The sequence below is a fragment of the Melitaea cinxia genome, chromosome 16 (genome assembly GCF_905220565.1).
Source record: "Melitaea cinxia chromosome 16, ilMelCinx1.1, whole genome shotgun sequence".
In the NCBI taxonomy this organism is placed as follows: Eukaryota; Metazoa; Arthropoda; class Insecta; order Lepidoptera; family Nymphalidae; genus Melitaea; species Melitaea cinxia.
In genome coordinates, this window is record NC_059409.1 from 5517561 (window position 1) to 5541562 (window position 24002).

A 24002-nucleotide genomic window follows, 5' to 3' on the forward strand; every position below is an offset into this window, starting at 1 on the left:
AATCACACAAGGTGGTCGCAACATCTGCGCAGTTTGCATTCGACAAGAATCACAACGGAATCAATACATCTGCACCTGTTCAAAGTCAATAATTATGTCGGACTTGAACATTTTGTCCTCTTTTACCGCGTGATGAACATAATGTTGGCTATTTATACTCGTATTTTCATATTGAAAGTTGCTTATTCTATTTTTTAACAGATTCTTTTATAACTATCAACGATTTGTACCTAAAATTTTCCATTTATCTAAGTGTAAGAAATGAATGTTTATACTAAACAAAAAATACTACATACCTATAATCAAACATTTTTGTATAAAACAATTTTTATTGTTTCATCTTGTATTATTTATTTTTATTAAAAATATTATTAAAATGAGTATATGCCCCAATTAGATATCAAGTTTAATAAGCATCAGTTTGCTAAATTTTAAGAGTAGATAAGTGATTTTAAAGGACAGAGTTCATATTAAATTTTTTAACATATGCTTTTATTTATAAAATGGGTTAATTGAGTTTTAAACGTCGTTAGTCTGTCAATAGAGAGGCGGTTGTATTCCCTTGAAAAATGTTCGCAATTTGTAAAGTTTATTGGTTTCCCCGACATAGTAACATTTAGGTCATCTGGATTGGTTCCAAAAATTTAGTTTGACATAAGAATAAGTTTACAAAACTATTTTTTAGACATTACATTTTTAAACTTTCTTTATTTTACCGAACTCGCTAGATAATATGAAATTTTCATAAAATTAGAGCAATAACAGATCAGTAGTTACCGAAGTGAAATAAAAACAAAAAAGCAACTCTTTTTTTGTCCAGAGTATTCTTCGTAAACTTGATAAGAATTATGAAGAAACATTTTCATTTAACGTTTTATTAACTAATCAAAACTAATGCGGACTTGCAAATCATGTATATACGAATGTAGGCGTAAGTTAGTAAAAATTCGCATAGTTTAGTATAAAAGTAATGCTCATGTAAAACAATGGAGAGATGTGGTTGGTACCCGTCAACCCGTGGGAGCTCCGTTATTATGATTAGTTTCTCATGAATGTGAAAAAACACACGATGTGACCATGAAGACTCTGCTACATGTTTTTATAATAGTTGAAGCTTTATAATGAGAATACGTGTAGAATACGAGCTCATGACTGTCCACAGGTCATGCTTATGATGAAGAAAAATTCAATATCGTATTTTAAAAAATCTTATATCGTTGACTCTCACGTTTAATGTATTTTAGTGTTATTTTCACGGTATTACCTTGTCTAATATTTATTTTCTGTTTGATAAATCTTTAAACACGTAACTGAAACACGCCCATATTTTAAATTATTAGTTTAAGTTATTTTGTTTATATCTACTTATTTTACTACAAAATTTATTTATTCTAATGTCAATAGTTTTCATATTAAATCGATATAATAAAACGGATATCGGTTGGCGTCTTTTAATTTTTAAATAAATACCTATGCATATTATACAATGACATTATTTACATGGACCTATTTTTGTTTTTAAATTATGTAGGTACCTATGTCAGTAATGACAAAAGTTCTTCTAGATTGGATGTACAAAGCAGGGCGCGACTAGATGCGTCATCGCTACCCTCCACGCACCCTCTCAAACACCCCCAACCAAAACATTGATCGATCCTGCAACTACTAACGCCATGCGCAAAGTCCGCCCTTTTTGTTTATGGTTCAAAAAATTTCTAAAAAAAATCTATTATCCCTATCACGATTACGCAATGTAAAGTAAACGATAATGCAAGTAAACGATTGTCGTGAATAAACGAGATACAAAAAATTACAAAAATATGCTAATGATGACTGAATCGATGATATCATATTTGTTCGTTCGAATCGATAATCTATTTGGTGATAGTTAATACTCACTGGCATTCGCTCATAATTTCCTCCTGAGAACGAACTTGTACTGGAGCCAACTTTTCCACGCTTTCTTCGTAATTTCCAAAGCACTTTGTGATCTTTTCATCAAAAGTGTTCACCAAATCTTCGAGCGAACCGGAGAAAGTTTCCGTAAAATTGTCACCTTCACAGTTCTGCATATTATCCTGTTTACACTTCACCGGTCTCGGCTCGTCATTATCGTTGATTTTGTTGGAATCGGTTTGTATTTTTATCATATCATTTTTCAGGTTGTTAATATTGTTGAGACGAATCTCATTTCCATTTATAGTCTTCTGTGGGTAGTCTGCTGTCGAGAGACAGTCGTCCGCCTCTTCGATTTGGGCGAGCGGCGCCTCGAACTCTAGTTCGGCCATCCTTCCAGCCGCCTCTCGCATGACCGTACGTCCACCCGCGCCGTTTACCGCGCGAACACTGCGCCGAGCGGTGCCATTTGTGTCGCGAATCGCGTCGGCACTTGGTGAGGGTCTAACATCTATATACATACAGTACATACTTCGGGAAGAAGCATCGTCCAGCAAATTGCTAACTACCGTAATAGCTAAGAAGCTGTGATTGTTGTTATTTGCAACGTACATGTTTATTTATTAATAGCAATTAAAATACAATTTCACTAATCACCTAATGATATTATATACATTATGCCATTCTACTTACCCCGTATTATTAATAATTAATAAACAATCTGAAATTTAGTATTTAAGTAAAATAGTTAAATAGTACCCTAGTTGCGACGATCGTCCTGGTGTAATAATACATATGCCGTGTCTGCGCCGCCTAAACATCGACGGTCGCGGGTTCGATTACCGCTTGGAGTGGATATTTGTGTTTATTCAAATATTTATTTCTAGTGTGGTGTATGTCCTTGTGGGTTTCCCCACCGTGCCTCGGAGAACACGTTAAGCTGTGTATTATCATGTACACCTGATAGCGATCGTTACTCATAGTCGGGAATATATCCTCCAACCCGCATTGAAGCAACTTGGTGGATTAATAAGCTCTGATGCTTTTTTTACATGAGGAAAGAGGCCTATGCCCAGCTGTGGGATATTACAGGGTGAAGCGAACCTAGCAATAGGAATTTACAAAAATGTCGCCTACATCATAAATAACGTAATAAATAATACTTAACTTTAATTTTGATTAAATCACCACACTTTTTCGTTGATCCCAGTTATTTTCGTAAGATACCATAGCTTTTTGTAGTGACGTTTATAATTTAGGATTACTTTATAAGAATAAGATTTCGCGGGCAAATTCGTATATTTGAGTTTTCTTGGTGTTGCTATATAAGGAGGGTGGTAAAAATATTATATAGAAATGCAAAACTTGAGTATTTTCTATCACGCGTCCTAGACCATTAGAAATTGAATCTTTCGTTTTGTGATATTTGAAACATATAGTTTTATTTATGATTTGTATATTAATTGATCAAATTTCAACTAGCACACAAGCAAGATACATTAGTAACAGTATTGTATATTGAAACGTAAAGGTTCATTGTCTGGTTCAGATTTCGTTTGTTAAATTATAATTAGAAATTTAGAATTAATGGCTTTCATTAGTGCCAAGCAAGATAATTGATAAGCTTAGATGATTTCGCCAATATCACTTTTAGATTTTTTTTTTGTCTATGGATAACCAGTTTGATAAAAATGACGTTTGACAAAATGACAAACTATATTCGTGTATTCTTCTTGACAAAAATGGAAATTGCCTAAAAATACAATGAAAAACATTCAATATAATGCTAAATTAAACATTGACTTCTATCTTCATCGTAATGTATTTATTTAAAAGTAATACTGTATTTAATTCAGCACGTAAATTTAGACGACTGTATAGGTAATGTAACAACAATTCTTTTAAGAATCTGATTTATAATTTATTCTAAAACACGTAATTTAATAATTGTTTTTTTGTAGTTCAGGTAGAAAGACTCACTATGAGGTACTTAACTTACAGAAAAACTGTACGGATAAAGAGATTAAGGATGCATTTATTAAGATGAGTAAAGAGGTAAAAAAACTTTAAATATTTTGTCTAAAATGTATTTATTACTATAAATAATTCATGCCTATAAATAAAACAAACCTATTCTATTATTTGTGATAAATGTAATATGTATATGCTGACTGTTTTTTAGCTTCGTTTACAAAGAATTACAATTATGTAATATATTAATGTTTAAAGTAATTAATTACAGTATCATCCTGATAAAAATAAAAGTTCAAAAGCCCAAGAAAATTTTGTGCGGATTGTTGAGGCGTATAATGTTCTAGGGAAGCCAACCACCAGAGCTCAGTATGACCAGACGTCGAAGATAGAAACAAGTGGTTACACCTATGTTTATAAGACTCATGTACCTTATAAGTGAGTATTTTACCTTTCCACTTGTTATATGAAATTAAAATTAGGAAATCAATTTTATGGAGGTAAGGCACAGCAGAATATATCCTGTTTTAAATCTGGATGCCCTGCTTGGGTAAGTACCTCAACCTTACAGAAAAACACAGCTAAGTAATACTGTTTTTAAGCAGTGTTGTGTACCCATGGTGAGTAAGGTGGCCAGAGCTCCTGGGGAGGGTCAAGAGTAGGGTTGGACATGCTGGTGGTACTTCTGGTGTTGCAGGTGTCTTTAGGCTATGGTAACCGATTACCATCAGGTGAGTGGTATGCTTCTTTTCCAACCTAGTCATATTAAAAAAGTATTCTCATATTGTGGTATAATTTACCTAATCTCACAAGGTCAATCTTCTTATGGAGGTTATACAATCTTAGTATCTAATTAAATGTTAATTGTCAAACAAAGATGTTCTGTGTTTCCGGAAAATTTTAACCTGGGGATCTGTAAGTTGCGAGTGTGGAGGTTACTAGGTAGGCAAGTGTGCTCCATCTTAGACCGCATTTTCACTTATTATCAGGTGAAATAGTGGTCAAACGCAAGCCTATCATTGTATAAAAAAAAAGATACATTGACAAAATTGTAATACAATTTTAAGTTGTAGTTTTATAAAATATTGTCAGGTTTGGTATAGAATTTTAAAAGTGATAATTAAATAAAGTGACTTCATGAGTGAGAAGATTCATAGTATTTATATCATTAATTAAATTTAAGTTTTTTTTTTTTCTCAACAATATCTCCATAATACCAATTTATTAACTTTAAGGGAAACCTGTTATTGGTTACATTATTTGTTGTACGCTATATGATAAAAATTGTATGTATAAGCTGTTGGTTTTATAATAAATAAAATAAGTGCTCACCAATCTTCGACATATTCAGTTCTGATTGAAGTTGTATATTTGTATTTAAACAATAGTGTTTATTATTTTTCAGTTGGAGAACCAATACAAATAATACACAATCTAACTCAAGCTATAATGCAAAAACAAATTCATACTATGGAGTGAAGGGGATTAAAAAGTTATCAAATACTGCTATTATTATGATATGTTTTGGTATAGCCATTATAGGAGTTATTTTACAAGTGATTGTGATTAAGTAAGTAAACTATATGTGGTTTTCATACAAAATAGTAAATAACTCTAAACATTTCACATATACAGCACGAGAGCATTTGTTGTTGTTTGTTCCTCATTTATTATTTTTAAGTGAGTTTGTTAACACTAAAATGTTTTTTCACACGTAATTGTTACTTTGCAGGGAATCCTACCTCATTCATAGACAAAGGACACAAGAGAAATCTATAATTTTGGCAGAAGAGCTGGAAAGAGTGAGAGCTGCTGCGAGAGGAAAAACTAGAGATGTAAGTGTATTTTTTATTTAATTTTTTTGGTTAATTTGGTGACAAAGACTGTAATACACTTTAGTTTCATTTTCATGTTTGTAAAGAATATGATATTGGCTTAAATCTTACATCCTTGAAGAAAATATTTATGATAAATATATCAATTATTTGAATTTCATCGAGTATTTTAGTGTCATGGGTGAGTTGTCTATAAGCCATTTTTTATTATTATCAGTTTTTAGGTAGGAACAGGTAGGTATATCAATTTAAAAATCTTTGATGTTATTTATCCTTACTTTTGGTGTCTGTAAATGATCATTTATAACTAACAAACAGTTGAGTTGACACACTTCAGTTTTTACACAGAACAAAACAAAAATTTTATATTTGGAACTGTTCAGTTTTGTGTAAAAAAATCTATATAAATTGATTATTATATCGGTTTATTGATTTTCGTATTAAAAACTATTTTTCAACTTAGACTAGTGAGTTCAGAAATTGACTCATGAAAATTAAATTGTATAATATCAATGTAGTGTAGAAATTTTCTGCTCCTACGATATCAAAATTGTGTGACATAATGACCTTATGTTTCTAATTATTTAAATAGTTAAAATTTTGATTATGTTTAAGAATTAGCTTCTATGTATTGACATATATACGAATAAACAAAGATTAATATCATTAAAATCATCATCACTTAAATCGTTACTACAGACCAGCTCTGGCTTTGCACGGGTATAAAATATAATTATAGCCTATGTCATTCACTGAAAAAACTGGCCATATAGATCTATATTAAATCAACAATGTATTTAAGGTATTTAATTAGATAAGGATTAATGCTGTATAGGTTAAAATCGCTTTGAAAATTAGCCATTATTTGTCATCATCACTTCAGCCTATCGCAGTCCACTGCTGGACATAGGCCTCCCCAAGTTCGCGCCACACATCCCGGTCTTCCGCAATCCTCATCCAGCCTACACCGGCAATCTTACGTAGATCGTCGGTCTAACGGGCCGGAGGACGTCCAACACTGCGTTTGCCAAGACGCGGTCTCCACTCTAGGACCCGTCTACTCCAACAGCCATCGGTCCTGCGACACAGATGACCAGCCCACTGCCACTTCAACTTGCTAATTCTGTGGGCTATGTCGGTTACTTTCGTTCTCTCGCGGATAGTCTCATTTCTAATCCTGTCTTTGAGAGAGACCCCAAGCATAGCCCGTTCCATTGCACGTTGAGCGACTTTAAACTTGTGGACCAGTTCCTTCGTCAGTGTCCACGTCTCGGCTCCGTATGTTAACACAGGCAGGACACTCGAAACTTGCTCAGATTCCTCGAAAACTTTTGTCTTCAAGCATTGCGGAATCTTCGAAGTGAAGAGTGGACGGAGTCTGCCAAACGCCGCCCAGCCCAACCGAATCCTCCTATCGGCCTCCTTCTCGAAGTTGTTGCGGCCTAGTTGGATAGTATGGCCTAGGTAAATATAATCCTGAACAACTTCGAGATGGGTACCATCGACCGATACCGGTATCGGTATGACTTGGTTGTTAAACATAACTTTCGTCTTATCCAAGTTCGTACAGAGACCGACACGTCGGGAGGACTCGTTTAGGCCGGCCAGCATTTGGCCTAACTCATCCAGCGTCTCCGCAAAGATGACAATATCGTCGGCGAAACGAAGGTGAGAGATGAATTCACCGTTGACGTTGATGCCTCGTTCCCCCCAATCCAAGGTCTTAAGGTCTTGTTCTTTGGTCATTGACGTGAACGGTCATCGTCGCCGCGTCGTACATAGATTTCAGTACCTCGATATATCGCCAGTCGATATGACATCTCTGCAGAGAGTCCAGGACAGCCCAGGTCTCGACAGAGTCGAAGGCTTTCTCGTAGTCCACAAATGCCATACACAGCGGTTGATTATATTCTTCCGTCTTTTGGATAATCTGCCGAACAGTATGGATGTGGTCCACGGTGCTGTAGCCATTTCGAAACCCAGCCTGCTCTGGTGGATGGAATTCGTCGAGTCTTCTGGCGAGACGATTCGTAACAACCCTCGAAAACAGCTCACAGTATCGGAGCTTTGCCATGTCCACCTCCTTTGGGGCTTCTTCTCAAAAAATGAGTTCATCAAGAAGAGCCCCTCCGATTCGAGAAAGTTGACAAGCATCTGCCCCCTGCGATTCCTGTGCCCCAATCCGTGTGGTCCGATGCTCGATCCGTCGCGGTCTTGTACTCCCACTTTAGCGTTGAAGTCTCCCATAACAACGCTGTAGAAGGTCGAAGTAGTGCCATGTATGGCCCTTGCAATGTCTTCATACAAGGCTTCGACATCATCGTCAGAGTGTGCCGAGGTCGGCGCATATACCTGTATCACTTTCAGGGAGTACCTGTCAGTGAGTTTAAGTACAAGGTATGCTACCCGGGTCGACACACTGCTTACTTCCACAACGTTGCTAGTGAGAGTCTTGTGGACCAGAAAACCGACGCCACCTTGGGAAAGCCCATCACCCTCACGGAAGTAGAACAAGTGCCCGGAGTCCAGGATCATCGTGTCCTCATCCTGTCTTCGGACTTTAGACAACCCCAGTATGCTCCACTTAATTAACTTAATGAACTAACTAAACTTTTGGTGCGAACTAATGGGTTTTTTGCCCGTAGTCACTACGCTGGGCAGGCGGGTTGGTGACCGCGGGGCTGACTTTATCGCACCGAAGACGCTGCTGCCCGTCCTCGGTCTGTGCATTTAAAAAAGCCAGCAGTTGGATGGCTATCCCGCCATCGGTCGGCCTTTTAAGTTCCAAGGTGGTAGTGGAACTGTGCTATCCCTTAGTCGCCTCTTACGACACCCACGGGAAGAGATGGGGTGGCTAAATTCTTTAGTGCCGTAACCACACAGCACCCGTAACCACACAGCACGTAAAAAGTAAATGACAAAAAAATATTATTGTGGGATATCCTTATGAGATAGACATATATCATAGCGGAGTTTTCTGTAGACCTTTTCAGTGTGTACAATACTTAGTAAATTATTTTGATAAATCTCGTAGGGTTCACGCTGCGTTTGCAATATGTAAGCGGAAAAAATTAATTATTTACGACATCACATTAGAAACCTCAAAAATAACAGTATTTCTCCACCATTTAATGGATGTTATTATACATATAAACCTTCCTCTTCAATCACTCTATCTATTAAAAAAAACATCATCAAAAACAGCATCAAAATCCGTTGCGTAGTTTTAAAGATGTAAGCATACATAGGGATATAGGGAAATAAGGACAGAGAAAGCGACTTTGTTTTATACTATGTACTACTAGTGATTATGTTGTGTAAAATATATACATAATACATATATTGTTTTTTTGTATGTTTTTTTCATCATAACACGAAAAGTATTGCATCTAGAAGTGTAATGCCAGTAAAGTTAAGCTATAAATAAAATCCATGCTAAAGCTAGCTCTATACCAATGTAACGTTTTGCTGAAAATAACTTTTATTTCAGATGCAAACTCAAATCTTATTAGATAAAATTGTAACATCGTCGAACCAGAGCGTCGCCACAGCGTCGTTGGGACAATCTTTGGCCGATGAAAAAAAGTGAATTTTATTTATTAATGATGTAAAGAATAGCAAATATTTATAACATATTTCATTGATTTAAATTGTTACTGTAAATATACATTTAGAAGGTAGATGTAAAAGTATTTTTGTAAATATTTTTCAATTGTATTTTATAGTAGTGTACAATAAATAATATTTTATTAAAATTATTACATAAAAGATATATATTGACTTATTATTTATATAGAATTGAAGTAGGAACTAGTCATCATCATCATCATCACATCAGCCTATCGCACTTCACTACTGGATATAGGCCTCCACAAGTTCGAGCCAAAATAGCGTGAACTCATGTGTTTTGTCCATAGTCACCACGCTGGGCAGGCGGGTTGGTTGGTTGGCAGGGCTGGCTTTATCGCACCGAAGACGCTGCTGCCCGTCTTCGGCCTGTGTATTTCAAAACCGGTCGGCTTTTTAAGTTCCAAGGTGGTAGTGGAACTGTGTTATCCCTTAGTCGCCTCTTACGACACCTACGGGAAGATAGGGAGTGGCTACATTCTTTAATGCCGTAACCACACGGTAGTGTCATATATTACACTACACTAGTCATATATCTACTATTACTAGTCATATATTTTTATTTATTTACTTCCTGTCTTATTATGTACATTCTAATACTGATTTTGATATGTATTTTGAGAGTGTTATTGTTTCACTTTTAGATTGATTAAGCAGAATTGTAGCTGATTTAATTACCCGCGACATATCAAACAGCTCAACGCGTAATAAACGTTTGTCTGGATTTGTAACTGTGTTCATTATTCCAGTTTCTAACGTTGTAACTCATGGTACAGAGTGGCCCTGACATATTAATAAAGTACACAAATATATTTTTTCTCAAACTTAATTTTGATACATAAACCTACTGACCTTAAATATATAATGAGTCATTAAATTGGGTTTATATGTTTCTGTATGAATAGAATAGAAATAGAGCTATTTTTATTGTAGTAGTCTGTGTGTGTGTTTTCATTGTACCTATTTACCGCAATACTTTTATTCTATTTGCAAATCTCCACAGGATATACTTTTACGTGTGGTAGTGAGAAGGTATGAAGTATTATTAATCTGAATCATTATTATCTCGTGTAATATAGTTATATAGGTCAGGTAAAGTAATAAAATTACAATAGTGTAGTAGGCTTGGTTATGTATTCATTAGAAATATTTTTATAATTGTTTTGATTTATAAAAACATATGTAGTCCCACAGCTAGACAAAAGCCTATTTTTCATATTGGAGAACATCTTGGAATTTATCAATAACGCTGCTCCTACCATAATTAGTAATAATTGCTATAATAACCAGGACCGACTTCTTTACATTCTCTTCTCCGAGACAAAGTGGGAGGTGGGAAATGTGCCAGTAACTTAGGCATAACAGTCAACAAATTTTTGTTATGCTATTACAATACTATTAAAATGTTTCAGAGATCCGTCAGACAACAATATGGTTCCACTAATAATAGTAGAAGATGACCTCTGTTTGAATGTGCCTGCTACTAACTCGAAAATAATTTTATATGAATTAATAAAGAAAATTGTTACATACGTTTGTTTATTCATAAATCTATCTTTTATCTTTATCTATATAAATAAAACTTCAGAACAACTGCATCTGATTGAATAATTCATTTTTGGGAGAACGAAAAAATAGTAGGTAAAGTAAATACGCGTTATCCAAGATTACTCAAAAAGTAGTAATCAGATCTCAATTAAATTTAAATGAAACTATAAGACAAATATCAGCTTTCGGTTCGTTCGTTCGGAGTCATATTTAAAATGTATTAGAAAAATAATCGCGAACAGGTTGCCTGAAAAATCCTAGCCAGGCTATATTAATTTAAAATTGAATTTTTTTTTATATTTAAAAATGCACGAGTTAAATGAATAAATTTAATAGATTACTGTCGGTAAGTATAAAATTTATTCTTTCTTTTATTTTACCGGATTCATCCCGTAGAAAATGCAAACTTGGGGCTGTCTATTATTTTTCTGGCATATCTACTGGTTGGAAGGTGTGAGCAGGTGTGTTCTAGTTACTTCCACTCAGATGTTTAACCCATTCTCTGTGGCGTTAAAAATTACGCTTAAAAGGCAGGTGCGGGAAGGTTTTCGTCGCGAACGCCGATGGGCGTCTTCCGCACCTCATTAGGATAATATGGAACGCCGATCGGCGTTTTCAGTATTATGAATTAAAAATGATCATTCTAGCGTTAAAATCTTAGAAAAAACTACAAATACGCCAAACGAGAACGTAACGATCGTATTTAGTGTAAAAAATAAATTTACATCAATTAGGATTTTTTTTGTGAAGTTTTTGTTCTTTAATAGTTGGATTGTGAAAATTTGGAGCATTTCTAAACTACACTCTCATATAATTTAGTTTCAACTGATAACAATGGCTAAATTATCATTATAAATTAATATCAGAGGTAGCAAATCTTTTGATTACTTTTATGATGTTATTATTATTTACAGACCTTATTTTTATAGACATCTTCGTTAACCTGAAAATTAGTATCAAAATGAACTTTTGTTGAAATAATTGATCCAATTCGTCGACATTATAGAGAACGGACAAGTTTCAACTTGTTAAAATTTTAACTTCGTAAATATTTATCTAATTTGTATAAAAATAAGTAGATGAACTCATAGATGTTTATTTGTTTCTAAACACGTTAAATTATGTTGACTAGTGCTGTCAAAGGATAACTAATTCAGTGATTGACACAATAGACTGAGTAATTAATTCTCATTAAAACAGGAATGATTCTATAGAAAATGTTTAAGTATAAGAATAGTTTTACCTATAATTTACGTCGTGGGTTGACTGTACTCGGTATTCTGTTCTTCTGTGAACCGATAGACTGAATACTGTTTACCGTTCTTGTATATGGACAGTCGAAGTCGAACCACGGGGATATCCTATGCAGCAGCCCTAGCCCACCCTATTTGTCGGCACTAATGCACTAGGCTCCCGATGCCACACCAAATTATACTTAACGCCTTGTTCTTTATTTTTCCAGATAAAAAACGTCCATGGTCATCCAATATATTAGACGATGGTCAAGATTGGAACGCTAGTAATATGTCTCAGTCGATTTTGTTATCCCAAACTATGCCAAATAAAAAGAGATTAAAAAAGATGTAACATGCAACGATTGTAAGATTGTCAACGACAATATAGGAAGAGAAGATAGACGGAATGTCCTTTTTGGTCAGTTAGTGGCCGAGGAGTTGAAAAGAATATCACATTATGAATAACCGTATGCGTTAGGGCACGTAAGCGGCAGAGGGGAAGCAGTACTAATAAATACCTGTATTATAGAAAAAATAATATTAACTAAATACATTTAGGAAATATTGCAAAAAAAACATAATAGGTATTTATTTAGAATCAAAGGTTGTTAAGTCCTGGAAAACGTCATTAGGCGTCTCCGCACCTAGGATGGAATTCGCAATTTTTCAAAAAGTATAAATTTCAGAAACGGCGCGCAGTACCTTGTTGTATTTAAAAAAAAATGTGCATGTATTGCAAGTATAATTTTTTGTGACTTGTTTTGATAAGATAAAGGAATTAAAAAAAAAAAAAAAAAAAACGCCGAAAGGCGTCTGCCGCAGCGAATGGGTTATCTAACATCAATGATCTTGATCAATGAATGAGCGCTGTTTCATTGTGAATCGATGACATAGGGAAAATAGACCAGTAAGGCATGATCACCGTAAAACAAAGTGTGAGTGATCTGTGAACGCCTAGTACAATAACTATTCCTCCTTTAAACGGTTTAACTTATAAGCTAAAAAAGACGTAATTGTGTTTAACGTCCGAGGCAAGTGTACGAATGAATTACCACCGGTATCACTAAATAATTGTACTCTGGATAGGGTGGATAATTTTAAATATCTTGGACACTATCTGACTTCCGATTTAAAAGACGATAATTGAACGGGAGCGAAGAGCATTGTAGGTGAGAGCGAATATGCATGCTCGTTGGTTTGCACGTAGTTTACCTAACGTTAAAATAATATTATTTAGAGCATATTGTACACCATTTCACACGTGCAGCCTATGGGCGGGATATACTCAAAAATCTTATAGTGTTCTCCGCATTGAGTACAATAACGTGTTCAGGGTGCTGTTCTGACTGCTTCGATACTGTAGCGCCTCAGAGATGTTCGCTGAAGTACATGTTGACTGTTTTACACGCCCTTATGAGAAAAAGATGTAAGTCTCTGGTGCGTTGGGTACGGGGTAGTGCAAACAGAATTCTTCTTCTGGTCATGATATCCAGTATATAAGCGGTGATTCGTGTGTATTTTAACATTTATTTAAATTTATTTAAAAAAAAGATCAAATAATACAACTAACATAGTAAGTCAGAAATATTGTTTACTAACCTTGTTACTTGAATAAAGAATATTAATATTATGAAAGAGATAGACAGACAAAGACACTCACAGAATAAACATAGACACACAAACAAACACACACACACACACCAATACATATACATACACAAATATAAGCAGGAGGTGCCTCCGATGTGCCCACCTGCTTAGGAGTTAGTGAAGATGCAGAGCACGTGTTCTTTACGGGTCCTCGTTTCGACCTGTTACGCAGTATCTGGGCAGAGGCCCTTACGAAGAAAATTCAGCCAGAGTTTCTGATAGAAGCTATGCTCTCGTCGGAGGCAGCATGGCAAGCGACAAGTGCTTTTGCGACGGAAGTTCTTCAGGAGATCCGTCGGTTGGAAAGAAAGCGGTCGGAAAACAAAACCAGTGACATCAGCATGACGGAAGAACAGTAGCTAGAGCCTCCCTCCACGAAGTAATGCCTAGCGGCGGTTCCGTGGGGGAAGAGGAGGTTGCGTGCGCTGTATGAAAAGTATATGCCTATACCTATGCATGTATATTAAATTTATATTTTCTATCATGTATTATATAGGTTAAGCTCCTAAGTCCTAATAAAATATTTTGGTAATGCGTTAAACTGGTGATATTTTATAATTATTACAAATAGCAGAATAAATGAACTTAAATCAATTTAATATAAACTTTATGCTTTTACATGGCCCTTGAAAACTTAACATGCGATAGGAGTACTTTAATAATGGAAAGATTCTGGGGCTGGCTCTTCGTATAACTCTAGGAGCAGTTTTGATGTCAGCTCCTCTACTGGTGATGTTTGTCTTAGGATATAGAGTTACAACTCAACCCATCTCCCACTTTAGTGGCTGTAAATAAGGATCTTTTGATGAATCATTTGACTCGCTGTTGCTATTCAGAATAAACTCTATTCGATCTGGTTTAAAAATTTCGTAGCAGATATATTGCTGATGACAAGCCTCGTTAAGGTCTATAACTGGAAGTGAACTAATTAGCCATCCAATCAAAAAATGTCCAGGAGTCAAAGGACTACCCTATAGCAAAAATTCCTCATAAACTTCATAAAAATATGGTTTACGAGTTTTTTTTCATTGGGCTGTACCATAAGTTACATAATGTACATAATAATCTATGTTAATTACACACACATTTAAGTAAAACAGCGATAGCCTACATGGACGTACCTAGAGTTTTGTAGGAGCGAGGCAAAAAAAAATAAATAATCTTTTGTTTTGTTTTTACTTTTCTTATTTTCACCTTTGTTAATATAATTTTAAACGGATGGATCCTCGGCTGGCCTTTATGATTATATTTCGTTCTTTTTTTTATAACTTTTTCCGTGCTGTGTACCATCCCTAATAAATAAATAAATAAATAAAATAAATGTAAAAGCTCAATATGTAGTAGAAATTAAAAATACTTTTTATTTATTGCAACTTTTCATTTGCTTTCATTATTTACACTACTTCAATGACGGACGTCTTAGCTAAATCTACCTAAAATTTTCTTTTTAAATCTTCTTTACATCGTTTAATAGCTTTGAATCAGGATGGGGCAAATGCCCGACCTTGCCACACTCTGAGTACACGTATCGAACGTGATATCATCGCGCCAAATTATTTGCTGCAGGTATAAGCTGGTGACATTTATTTTATGACATACCTTAGAGTTAATTTTCTTAATAATAATCAATAAATACAAGCATGGTGTTTCAAAAAGATAATTTATATTTATTGTGTTATAGATAATGGAAACAACTCTTTAATATATACGCAGTCGTACAAATGCGGAGGTTCCGGTACTATAAGCGGCTGTCCGTTCATCTTAATGTCTTTGTATAGAGCTTTATAGTAACGGGTAAAACCGTATCTTTCGGCAGTCATCGCTGAGTACGCGCTAGATGTGTCGAGGCGAAGTAATCTAATACCTCGTTCTTTTACAGCTTTTCTGAAATTTAAAAAGATTTAACTACATTTTAACAAGAAGAAAAAAGTTAATCTCTCGTGCATTCGACGCACCCGCAATGCCCCCTTCATTTGATACGGATGCTACATTGTTTTACCTAAAACTTGAAGCAAATACGTCCAAACCCAAAGTTTAATAACATAATTATGACCGTGCGCAGCTTATTTATAACTGGATACCCTTAGACATCAGAAATATATTAACTCGTTCGACGTATCGATTCAAAAAGCAAATTCCGAGTAGGTATGTTGAATTTGAAAGGTTTCCTAATTTCAAGATGTAGTAGACTTCAAAAAAGGAGGAGGTTACTCAATTCCGACCGTATATTTTTTTTATTTGTGTTCGGGGATAACTCTGACGTTTATGAACCGATTTTGATAATTCGTTTTTTGTTGGAAAGCAGATATCCATAGTTTGGTACCATGATAAGTTAAGCAGGATCTGATGATGGGATCCCAGAGAAATCGAGGGAACCTCTCGAAAATCCGCATAACGTTTTACTGGGTGTACCGATTTTGATGATTTTTAATTTAATCGAAAGCCGATGTTTATCATGTGGGCACATTTAAATTTCATCGATATCTGATTACAACTTTTGGAGTAATCTTTGATAATGAGTATTTACTTGTTATTACTTTACCTTCAAACACAAATATATGGTAGGTGTTTTTGTTTTTGATGATTGGTCCTAAGTAACCAATTCGTTTGTATTTAAAATCGTGTATGTTTTATTACTTGTTTTTGTTATCTATAGAAAAAGTCAAGCAATTGTTTTATTCTAAAGAATAACAAAACCCATATTTCAGTTGATTCAACACCACAAACTAAAAAAAAGTAATTGTTTAATTTATCACATATTGTAACAAAAATATTATTTCACAAATGAATTGCATGGAATTTTAGTTAGCCACGGTAAACCGTTTTAAAGTTAACATTAAAAGAATTTATACATTTTAAAATTAAAATAATAATTAAGTATCGATGAAGCGTTACAAATTATATTCAATGGGTATTACGATGAACATACTCGTATAATTCGACACACTAATCTTATATTTTAACACATGAGTAATGGAGCTGACAATGGTGACATATGGTTATGGTAATTTTTTCCAAAACCGATACTAATCTGCTTGTATTTTAAAAAAAAAAAGAAAAACAATATTGTTATTCGGTATATCTTTTTGTTGTGTGGACTTTACATATGATTTTTATTTTTTATTTTATGTAATAAGGTCGGCATTTCGGCAAACAAGCGTACGGCTCATCTGATGCTAAGCGATTACCGTAGTTTATAGATGTCTGCAACACCAGAAGCATCACAAGCGCGTTGTTGACCCTATCTCCAACCCCCCCAGGAGCTCTGGTCACCTTACTCACCAACAAGATCACAATACTGCTTGAAAACAGTATTATTTAGCTGTGGTCTTCTGTAAGGTCGAGGTACTACCCCATTCGGGCTGGTCCATATTTTGAGCAGGATTTTTCACTTTACGATTTAATATTAATATGTATATACTACATCATCATTACAGCCTATACAGTCCACTGCTGGACATAGGCCTCCACAAGTTTACACCAAAAATAACGTGAACTCGTGTGTTTTGCCCATAGTCACCACGCTGGGCAGGCGGGTTGGTGACCGCAATACTAGCTTTGTCACACCAAAGTCGCTGCTGCCCGTCTTCGGTCTGTGTATTTCAAAGCCAGCAGTTAGATGGTTATCCCGCCACCAGTCGGCTTTTTAAGTTCCAAGGTGGTAGCGGAACTGTGTTATCCCTTAGTCGCCTCTTACGACACCCACGGGAAGAGAGGGGGTGGCTATATCCTTTAGTGCCGTAGCCACACAGTACTACTACATCAAGGTAATACTTACTCAGTTTCTTGTGTTAACGCATTCATAATGCCTTTTTTCCTCCAATTGGTGTCAGTGGCTGCAACTTTAACTTCAACTAATTTCTCATCATGTGGAAATTTCTCCCATAGTTTAGCACCACTTTCACGCCGTGCCAAAATGTAGAGGATTTTTTGGAATTTCGGGTTCGGACATCGCTGAGCTTGGCTAAGCAAATCATTGCCATTATCATCCTGAAATATAAAAGTATTAAATGTAATCCTATCATGGGTTGAAGCAATACAAATCAAAAACAACTGTTCAATTTGTGATAACGTTCAAAAAGTAATGAGAATAGGTTAGAAAATTATTAGGTTTAATATAATTTCATTTTTCTTCATAATCACCTTATTTTATACATTTATCTCTTTTTTGTAGAGCCAAAATTCCCTTTGAAAAAAAAATCAACTTGGGCGCAGAAAAACCATTTTTTTTATGCTACGTACTATCTATCGTATATTAATATGAATAATCAGGATCTTGTTGAAACAATTGTAATAAGCTCTTTGAAACCTTGAGTGGCGTTTGCTTTTGTGCCTCCATTAGTACTAAGAAGGTATCCAACGCGCGGATATCTTTTTCATTTCCAAGCGATCTTGCTAAACGCTGTGGTCAATCCCAACTGAAATCTTTCGATTTTTAGCAATAAAACGGCGATCTTCCAAAACAATTTTTTTCAACTTTTTCGACCGTTTCCTGAGTAAATGTCGAAGGGCGGCCGAAACGCGGAATATCTTTACCCGTTGTTCTTCTACGTTTAAACTCTGCACACCACCGAGCCGCTGACTATGGCAGAGCAGCCTCTCCTAATGTCTCATGTGATTTGTTAAAAACATGTTCTGTGGTAAAACTTTTCAAGGCAAAATATTTTATCATCCCACGAATATCCATTTTAACCATTTTTATCGAAATGTATGTACAAGTCACAAGTGGTACTGGTAAAGTAAAAAAATAGCTAATTGTGAGTATTTTTACATAGACAATAATATATGCGAAGCAATTATTATTTGTTACTCCCTATATGTCATTCTAATTACTTTTTGAACGTTCATCGTATTTAAAAGGTTTATATTATTTTTTATCTCAAACAGATTACGCAAAAAAAAAAAATCATTAAGTATGAAGAGATTGTTTTTGTTTAAATATAAGTACCTACTATAGATATATATCAGAGAATATCATATGAATACGTAATATTGAAAATATTGCCAGTTTAATTCAGACTGTAGTATCAATAACTCAGCCTAACACTGATAAAATTTAGTATATGTGTAGGAACTGATAAAAAATGTTTTAATTACTTTTTAGTACTTCGTAAAGGTAAGCATATTTTTATAGAACTATTTCTGGCTACATTTTATCACGATAAGTATAAAAAAGTACCTATTACGAATTTTTGCAGTTAAGTTTACAGTTGATCTTATAGGTCTTATTAGAAACGGACATTTTGATGACCTTGTTTTCAGATATAAATATTGTAAATAAAGCAAGAATAAAAGAAATACCAAGGATAAGAAAAAAAAAATATTACAATTTTGATAAAATATAATATTTATAAAGTAAAATTTTGTTAAATGTATTTTTATTTATGTAATTAATTTTCTATTGTACCCAAACGGACCTAACGCTACTGCACTTTTAACAGCTAGCCAAAATTTAATGAAATTTGTAAAATATAATGACATTTGTAAAATTTCACCTCTTTCAAGGGACACTCTCCACTGATCATTGCTCCAACGATGTTTCCATCAACATCTGTCGCTTTGAAGGAGAGACCATCCAAAATTGAACTTGTGCAGTAATCGTCAAGCTCGGGACATGGGTCTGTTTCCGATGTGCAAAGCCCTACAGCGCGATTTAAGGGTTCGTCAAGGTAAAAAAATCTAAAAATAAGGAATTCTTGCTTTAAGTAGAATAAAAAGAAAATGGTAACTTTTTAGTTGACAGGAAATCATTGAAAATGTATTTTTTTTTAATATTCAAGCAGCCAGCTGACGTATAATCCACCATGATATGGTTAGCTGACTTTATTTTTCCTTCAAGATATTAGGCAAACTATAATCCGACAAATTTTAAAGCGGAAAGAAATGAATAAAAAAACTGCTAGTCCCATTCACTGTGTCGCAGTTGATGGTCGCAAATATTCATAATATAAATCCCTAATGCATTCTACGAAGATTCGGATGGTGCGAAATATTTGACCTACCTGGCTCCCGGACCAATATGTATTAAAGTAAGTATCAATATCTTGTAGCAGTCAATAAGATCTAATATATAAAAGTCTCGTGTCGCGGTGTTTGTTGCCAAACTCCTCCGAAACGACTGGACCGATTTTTATGAAATTTTGTATGCATATTGGATACTTCTGAGAAACGGCCAACATCTATTTTCATACCTCTAAGTTATAAGAGGGGGGGGGGTTAAGAAGGTTAATAACATGTAGGTATGGCAAAACAACGTTTACCATACAACAAGTTAGCTTTATTATATATCCATCTTACTAGATGGATACAAAGTGTATGCGGCAAGTGCAGTTGAAAGCCTATCTTGAGCAATTGTAACTAACTAGGTACCTACTGCTTATATTTGACTAAATTCTTCTATAGGGCTTAAAAGTTGTACGTAGATACAAATCAATGTCTCTCGCTGGTATCCGTCTGTACAATTTTGTTATTATTGATTTTTTTAAAGTTAATAGATAGGGTATACATAATATTAGGATAAAGAATTAGAAATGGAATTGAATAGTAAGATAAAAAGAATTGTCTGAAAAATTCCATAAAATACAAATATGACGGTAAGTGCGTCTTTTATCAACATTCAAGGTTTATCCTTATCAGTTGTAGTTTTTGGTTCTTTTGATTTTTATTGCGGTCTTGTCGTAACTATTTGTCAAAAGATAATGTCTATCATATTGTACAATGCCTAACCCTATAACTGTTATTATACTTTTATTAATGTTGTGTTATAAATTGCACTATTAGAATATTTTGCAGCGAATTACTTTTGAAGGGTTTATTGATGACAAGGACAGTTTAATTTTCTCTAACTGTAGCTTTAACAACAATAAAATTTAAAATAATACAGTATTGCATCACTTTAATCGTTACCGTCAATATCATTAAATTTATTGTACCTATGTCTTATTATATAAAATGAAAATTTGTATTCTGTAAAAACATTTTTACTATTGTTTTATATCATTTTGACTTTTTTTTAAATAACGTTGGATGCTCGATTCGCTCAGAACTTAACGGGGAAGGCCAAGGATGGTGAATGACGAAATATTAGCCTGAATGCCACGAGGGTCAGCTTTGTTAAAAGCAACATAGTAAATTACAATGGATGCTTAATACCTATCATAGTATATGAAGACAAAATCTAAGCTTACAAAAAACGAAGGCTAAACCGTCGTCCCCAAATACAAGGCCGATTCTCAGTGAGGCTTCACTGAGCTAATCCAAGCGCCTTCAATTTAAAATAGCGGCACAGAGAACATACGTCACCACTTCCGTGAACAATAGGAATAAAGAGCAAGATTCAGATATCTGTCTGGGGACATTGCAAAATTCTGTCTATAATTTGGGTCTCACCGATAAAAACGACATCTTCGCCTTGCCTGGCGCCTGGACCTTCGAGACCGATAAACCGACAGGCTTCAGTTATGAAGGAATTTCTTAGGGGCCATATTAGAAACAGGAATAGAAACCAGGGTCGATCGCAAGTGATTTCACCCAGGCTGACGTAGGCCTAGAGCTCGCTGCCACGGGTATTGATAGATCTCCTGCTGGGCGCATCCGCAGGTGGTGGATAGGGCAACGCCGCTCGCTTTCGGTGGTAGGGGTCTTTGGACCTACGTGGACCAAAACCAGCAGGTGAGGGTGCGCTCCAGGTGCTCTTCTGGTTCTCAGAGTGGACCTGTGAGCGCAGAAGTGTTGGTACGGAGTGAGGAGGCGGTATTCGTTGAAGGTCTACAGGTATATGTGCCGACCTCAACACAGTCAGACGATGTGGTTGAGGCTGTGTATGAGGACATCAGTAGAGCTATAATACATGCCTCAAAGGCGAGATAAGCTTCATTCTGGCAGTCAAACGCCACTATTTAATGATGTCTCCGTGATCAATAGGCTCACAACCGGGAGTGATCACATTCGGTGATAAGAGGCACATTATATATAAATATTAAGCAAAAATGGTTACGGCTAATGAGTTCTACGCTCCGAACAACATTTGTCCAAATCCAGGACTCCGAAAACTATCATCTGGACTTGTAAAATCATTTCGTGGGCCTAGAAGAATTTCAGTCTGTGAACGAATTTAACACCAGGATGGTATAAACCGTCCACTAGGTAGAGTCCAAGTTCTTTAAGACTTCAAGTGGTAAACCTCAAGTGCCCTCTGAGCGTACCCTCGGTCTCATTAAGGAAAGGCGTGAATTGTGTGTTCGAGCCCCGGTTTTGATATCAAAATACAAACGGCTCAATAAACAACAGTAGAGAATGCGATCTGCGTACTTTCAACATGAAAAGCATCAAGAACATAATTTAGTGGAACCAAGGCTCCAAAATGTTCACAAGAGATTTATGTTTTGGCTAAAAAAAAATAATGTTGAATAAAATTACAAAGTATCTTTTCGTCCAGTATATCTCACTGACTGAAGTTAAGTGTTTTGAGCAGTGTATGTTGTCAACAGTGATGATCTACGGCGCTGAGACGTGGTCTTTTACCGTTAGCCTTTTCCATAGACTCAAGGTTGCTCGGCGAGCGATGGAAAGAGAAATCCAGAATGATGAAATCTATAGACGAACGAAAGTTACCAACATAGCTCTCAAAATCTGCAGGTTAAAGTGGCAATGGGCATGCTATTTACTTACACATCATCAATATTCAAATATCTTCGGCTCTTTAAGGTTAAGTAGCGGAAGAATGCACCTGAAGTGCTCAACGTCAATAGAGCTACCATCGTACGTTTGTACCGTTTGTAATCTCGCACGAAGCCGCCGAAAATAGCTTTCACGTAGGACCGGATCGGTCAGTTGGTAAAGCTTTGCCTTCTAGTAGCATAATATAAGTGAAATATCTCCTTTCAAAATGGACGCGCATGATCGCGCCTACAACGAGGGATATTAATCCGTTCGAAGATATTGTCAGTCTCATTTATAACAATTATGTGAAAGTAAATGGAGGAGGGAGCGCGCCACAGCGATATCATAATTTCTTCCAGTCCTGCTTATCGGGCCTTGGAACAAAAAAAGGCAGGCTCAGCCTGTTCCCTAGGAAGCCAAAGTCAATACCTAGGTAAGAGCTAGGTGGAGGTTTTGATTATCCGCGACGCGTTGGACACGCACTTATCTCGTCGAAGTCAGCTTAAACAAGTTCATGTTTTCAAAATAAACTTAGGATACCAATATTCTTTTCTAATGTATTGTTTAATATCTTATTTTGACATAGTATTTAATATATAGAAAAAACAAAAATTAGCATAAATTTTGAAGCAAATGGCGTTTGTAGCAAATATTACATACCTTTTCACCAATTTCATGACAGGTACTGCATCTTGTTCAGTTATAAGACTGATGGTGTATGCTCTCTCCTTTGACATGATTATATTTCTAGGAAAAAGTGACGATTTGAGTTTCCCAGGAAAAAATACTTTAATGTTTACTTATTTACATAAAATATTTTTAAACATTTAACGCGGTTTTTTATATTCAAAAAAGTGATTTTATTTCAAAACCTCGGTTATTAACTAAACGTGGTCAATGTAAAATTGAAACGATATAGTTAAGTAAATTTTCTCAGAATATAATTTTAAAACAACTTTTTATGTAATAAATGTTTAAGTTCGGGTAGTTTTACGGAGAATACATTTTCTATTATCGTATTTTCACTGTTATCTTTACGCTATGAACAACAAATACTAAGTACTAACACTGGACAATTAAAATATGTATCCACATTATTACCTAGAAATTGTTTATTTATTATTAGCAATATAATTTATTTTTAAAATAGTAAACCAAATCTTTACAATATCAGCATCGATATTTTTAACACAAATACAATTTAATAACCAATGACTTTTATGTGAAATACATGGACGTAACAATAATGATTACTACGTCGTATTATAATAATACTTTATTATGATTTATGAATAAAAAACTAAGAATTTTTTACGTACCTTTTATTATAGTTTTTGAATAATACAATTGAAAGCGATGAGCAACTTCACTATTGTTTCTGTATTTGACAGTTTGTAGTCAATGTTTCTTGAGGCCCGCACGACCAGCTTGTTTTGACGGCTCGGTGTGTGTGTTAACGGTGAATGATAAAAATAGTACTCGTAATGTTAAGGTCAATACTATCGGTTACTATGTAATCACAGTACATTTGAAGATTATTATCAAGAGAAGTACCTAACGATTGTTAATTTATTTTCGA

At 35.0% G+C, this 24002-nt stretch overlaps 3 protein-coding genes across 4 annotated transcripts in view; 1 reads left to right on the forward strand and 2 right to left on the reverse strand.

The window, feature by feature from the left end:
- The window catches only part of LOC123661118 (fasciculation and elongation protein zeta-2), a 49531-nt gene extending 47096 nt beyond the window's left edge, over window positions 1–2435 (reverse strand). The window contains exon 1 of the mRNA XM_045596112.1: window positions 1900–2435. Within this exon, the coding sequence (XP_045452068.1) occupies window positions 1900–2426 (527 nt within the window). The 5' untranslated portion in view covers window positions 2427–2435. The remainder of the gene's footprint in view (window positions 1–1899) is intronic.
- Window positions 2436–3567: 1132 nt separating this feature from the next.
- Window positions 3568–9363, forward strand: LOC123660893 (dnaJ-like protein 60). The gene is made up of 6 exons (XM_045595915.1): window positions 3568–3777; window positions 3858–3951; window positions 4139–4305; window positions 5273–5437; window positions 5600–5702; window positions 9193–9363. The coding sequence occupies exons 1-6, from the start codon at window positions 3716–3718 to the stop codon at window positions 9289–9291; spliced, it is 690 nt and encodes a 229-aa protein (XP_045451871.1). The 5' UTR covers window positions 3568–3715; the 3' UTR covers window positions 9292–9363.
- A 6043-nt stretch (window positions 9364–15406) lies between these two features.
- On the reverse strand, window positions 15407–23992 carry LOC123661283 (arylalkylamine N-acetyltransferase 1-like). Of its 2 annotated transcripts, none has more exons than XM_045596269.1 (5): window positions 23743–23992; window positions 23084–23197; window positions 19258–19441; window positions 17541–17752; window positions 15407–15646 (listed from the first exon to the last, which is right to left on the reverse strand). In XM_045596269.1, exons 2-5 carry the CDS (start codon window positions 23158–23160, stop codon window positions 15430–15432), a joined length of 690 nt encoding a protein of 229 aa, XP_045452225.1. In that variant the 5' UTR covers window positions 23161–23197; window positions 23743–23992; the 3' UTR covers window positions 15407–15429. The 2 variants fall into 2 exon arrangements, with proteins under 2 accessions (XP_045452225.1, XP_045452224.1); XM_045596268.1 differs by having other exon boundaries at window positions 23084–23170; window positions 23743–23990.
- Window positions 23993–24002: the final 10 nt, after the last annotated feature.

Bases quoted from the DNA above. Each gene is read 5' to 3' on its own strand.
- LOC123660893 (XM_045595915.1), top strand. From the start codon at position 3,716: ATGTATTTATTTAAAAGTAATACTGTATTTAATTCAGCACGTAAATTT. The intron at 3,952-4,138 runs GTAAAAAAACTT...AATTAATTACAG, and splicing joins TTATTAAGATGAGTAAAGAG to TATCATCCTGATAAAAATAA. The intron at 5,438-5,599 runs GTAAGTAAACTA...GTTACTTTGCAG, and splicing joins TTACAAGTGATTGTGATTAA to GGAATCCTACCTCATTCATA.
- LOC123661283 (XM_045596269.1), bottom strand. From the start codon at position 23,160: ATGTCAAAGGAGAGAGCATACACCATCAGTCTTATAACTGAACAAGAT. The intron at 19,442-23,083 runs GTATGTAATATT...CCTTATTTTTAG, and splicing joins GTCATGAAATTGGTGAAAAG to ATTTTTTTACCTTGACGAAC. The intron at 17,753-19,257 runs GTGAAATTTTAC...TTTATATTTCAG, and splicing joins GAGAGTGTCCCTTGAAAGAG to GATGATAATGGCAATGATTT.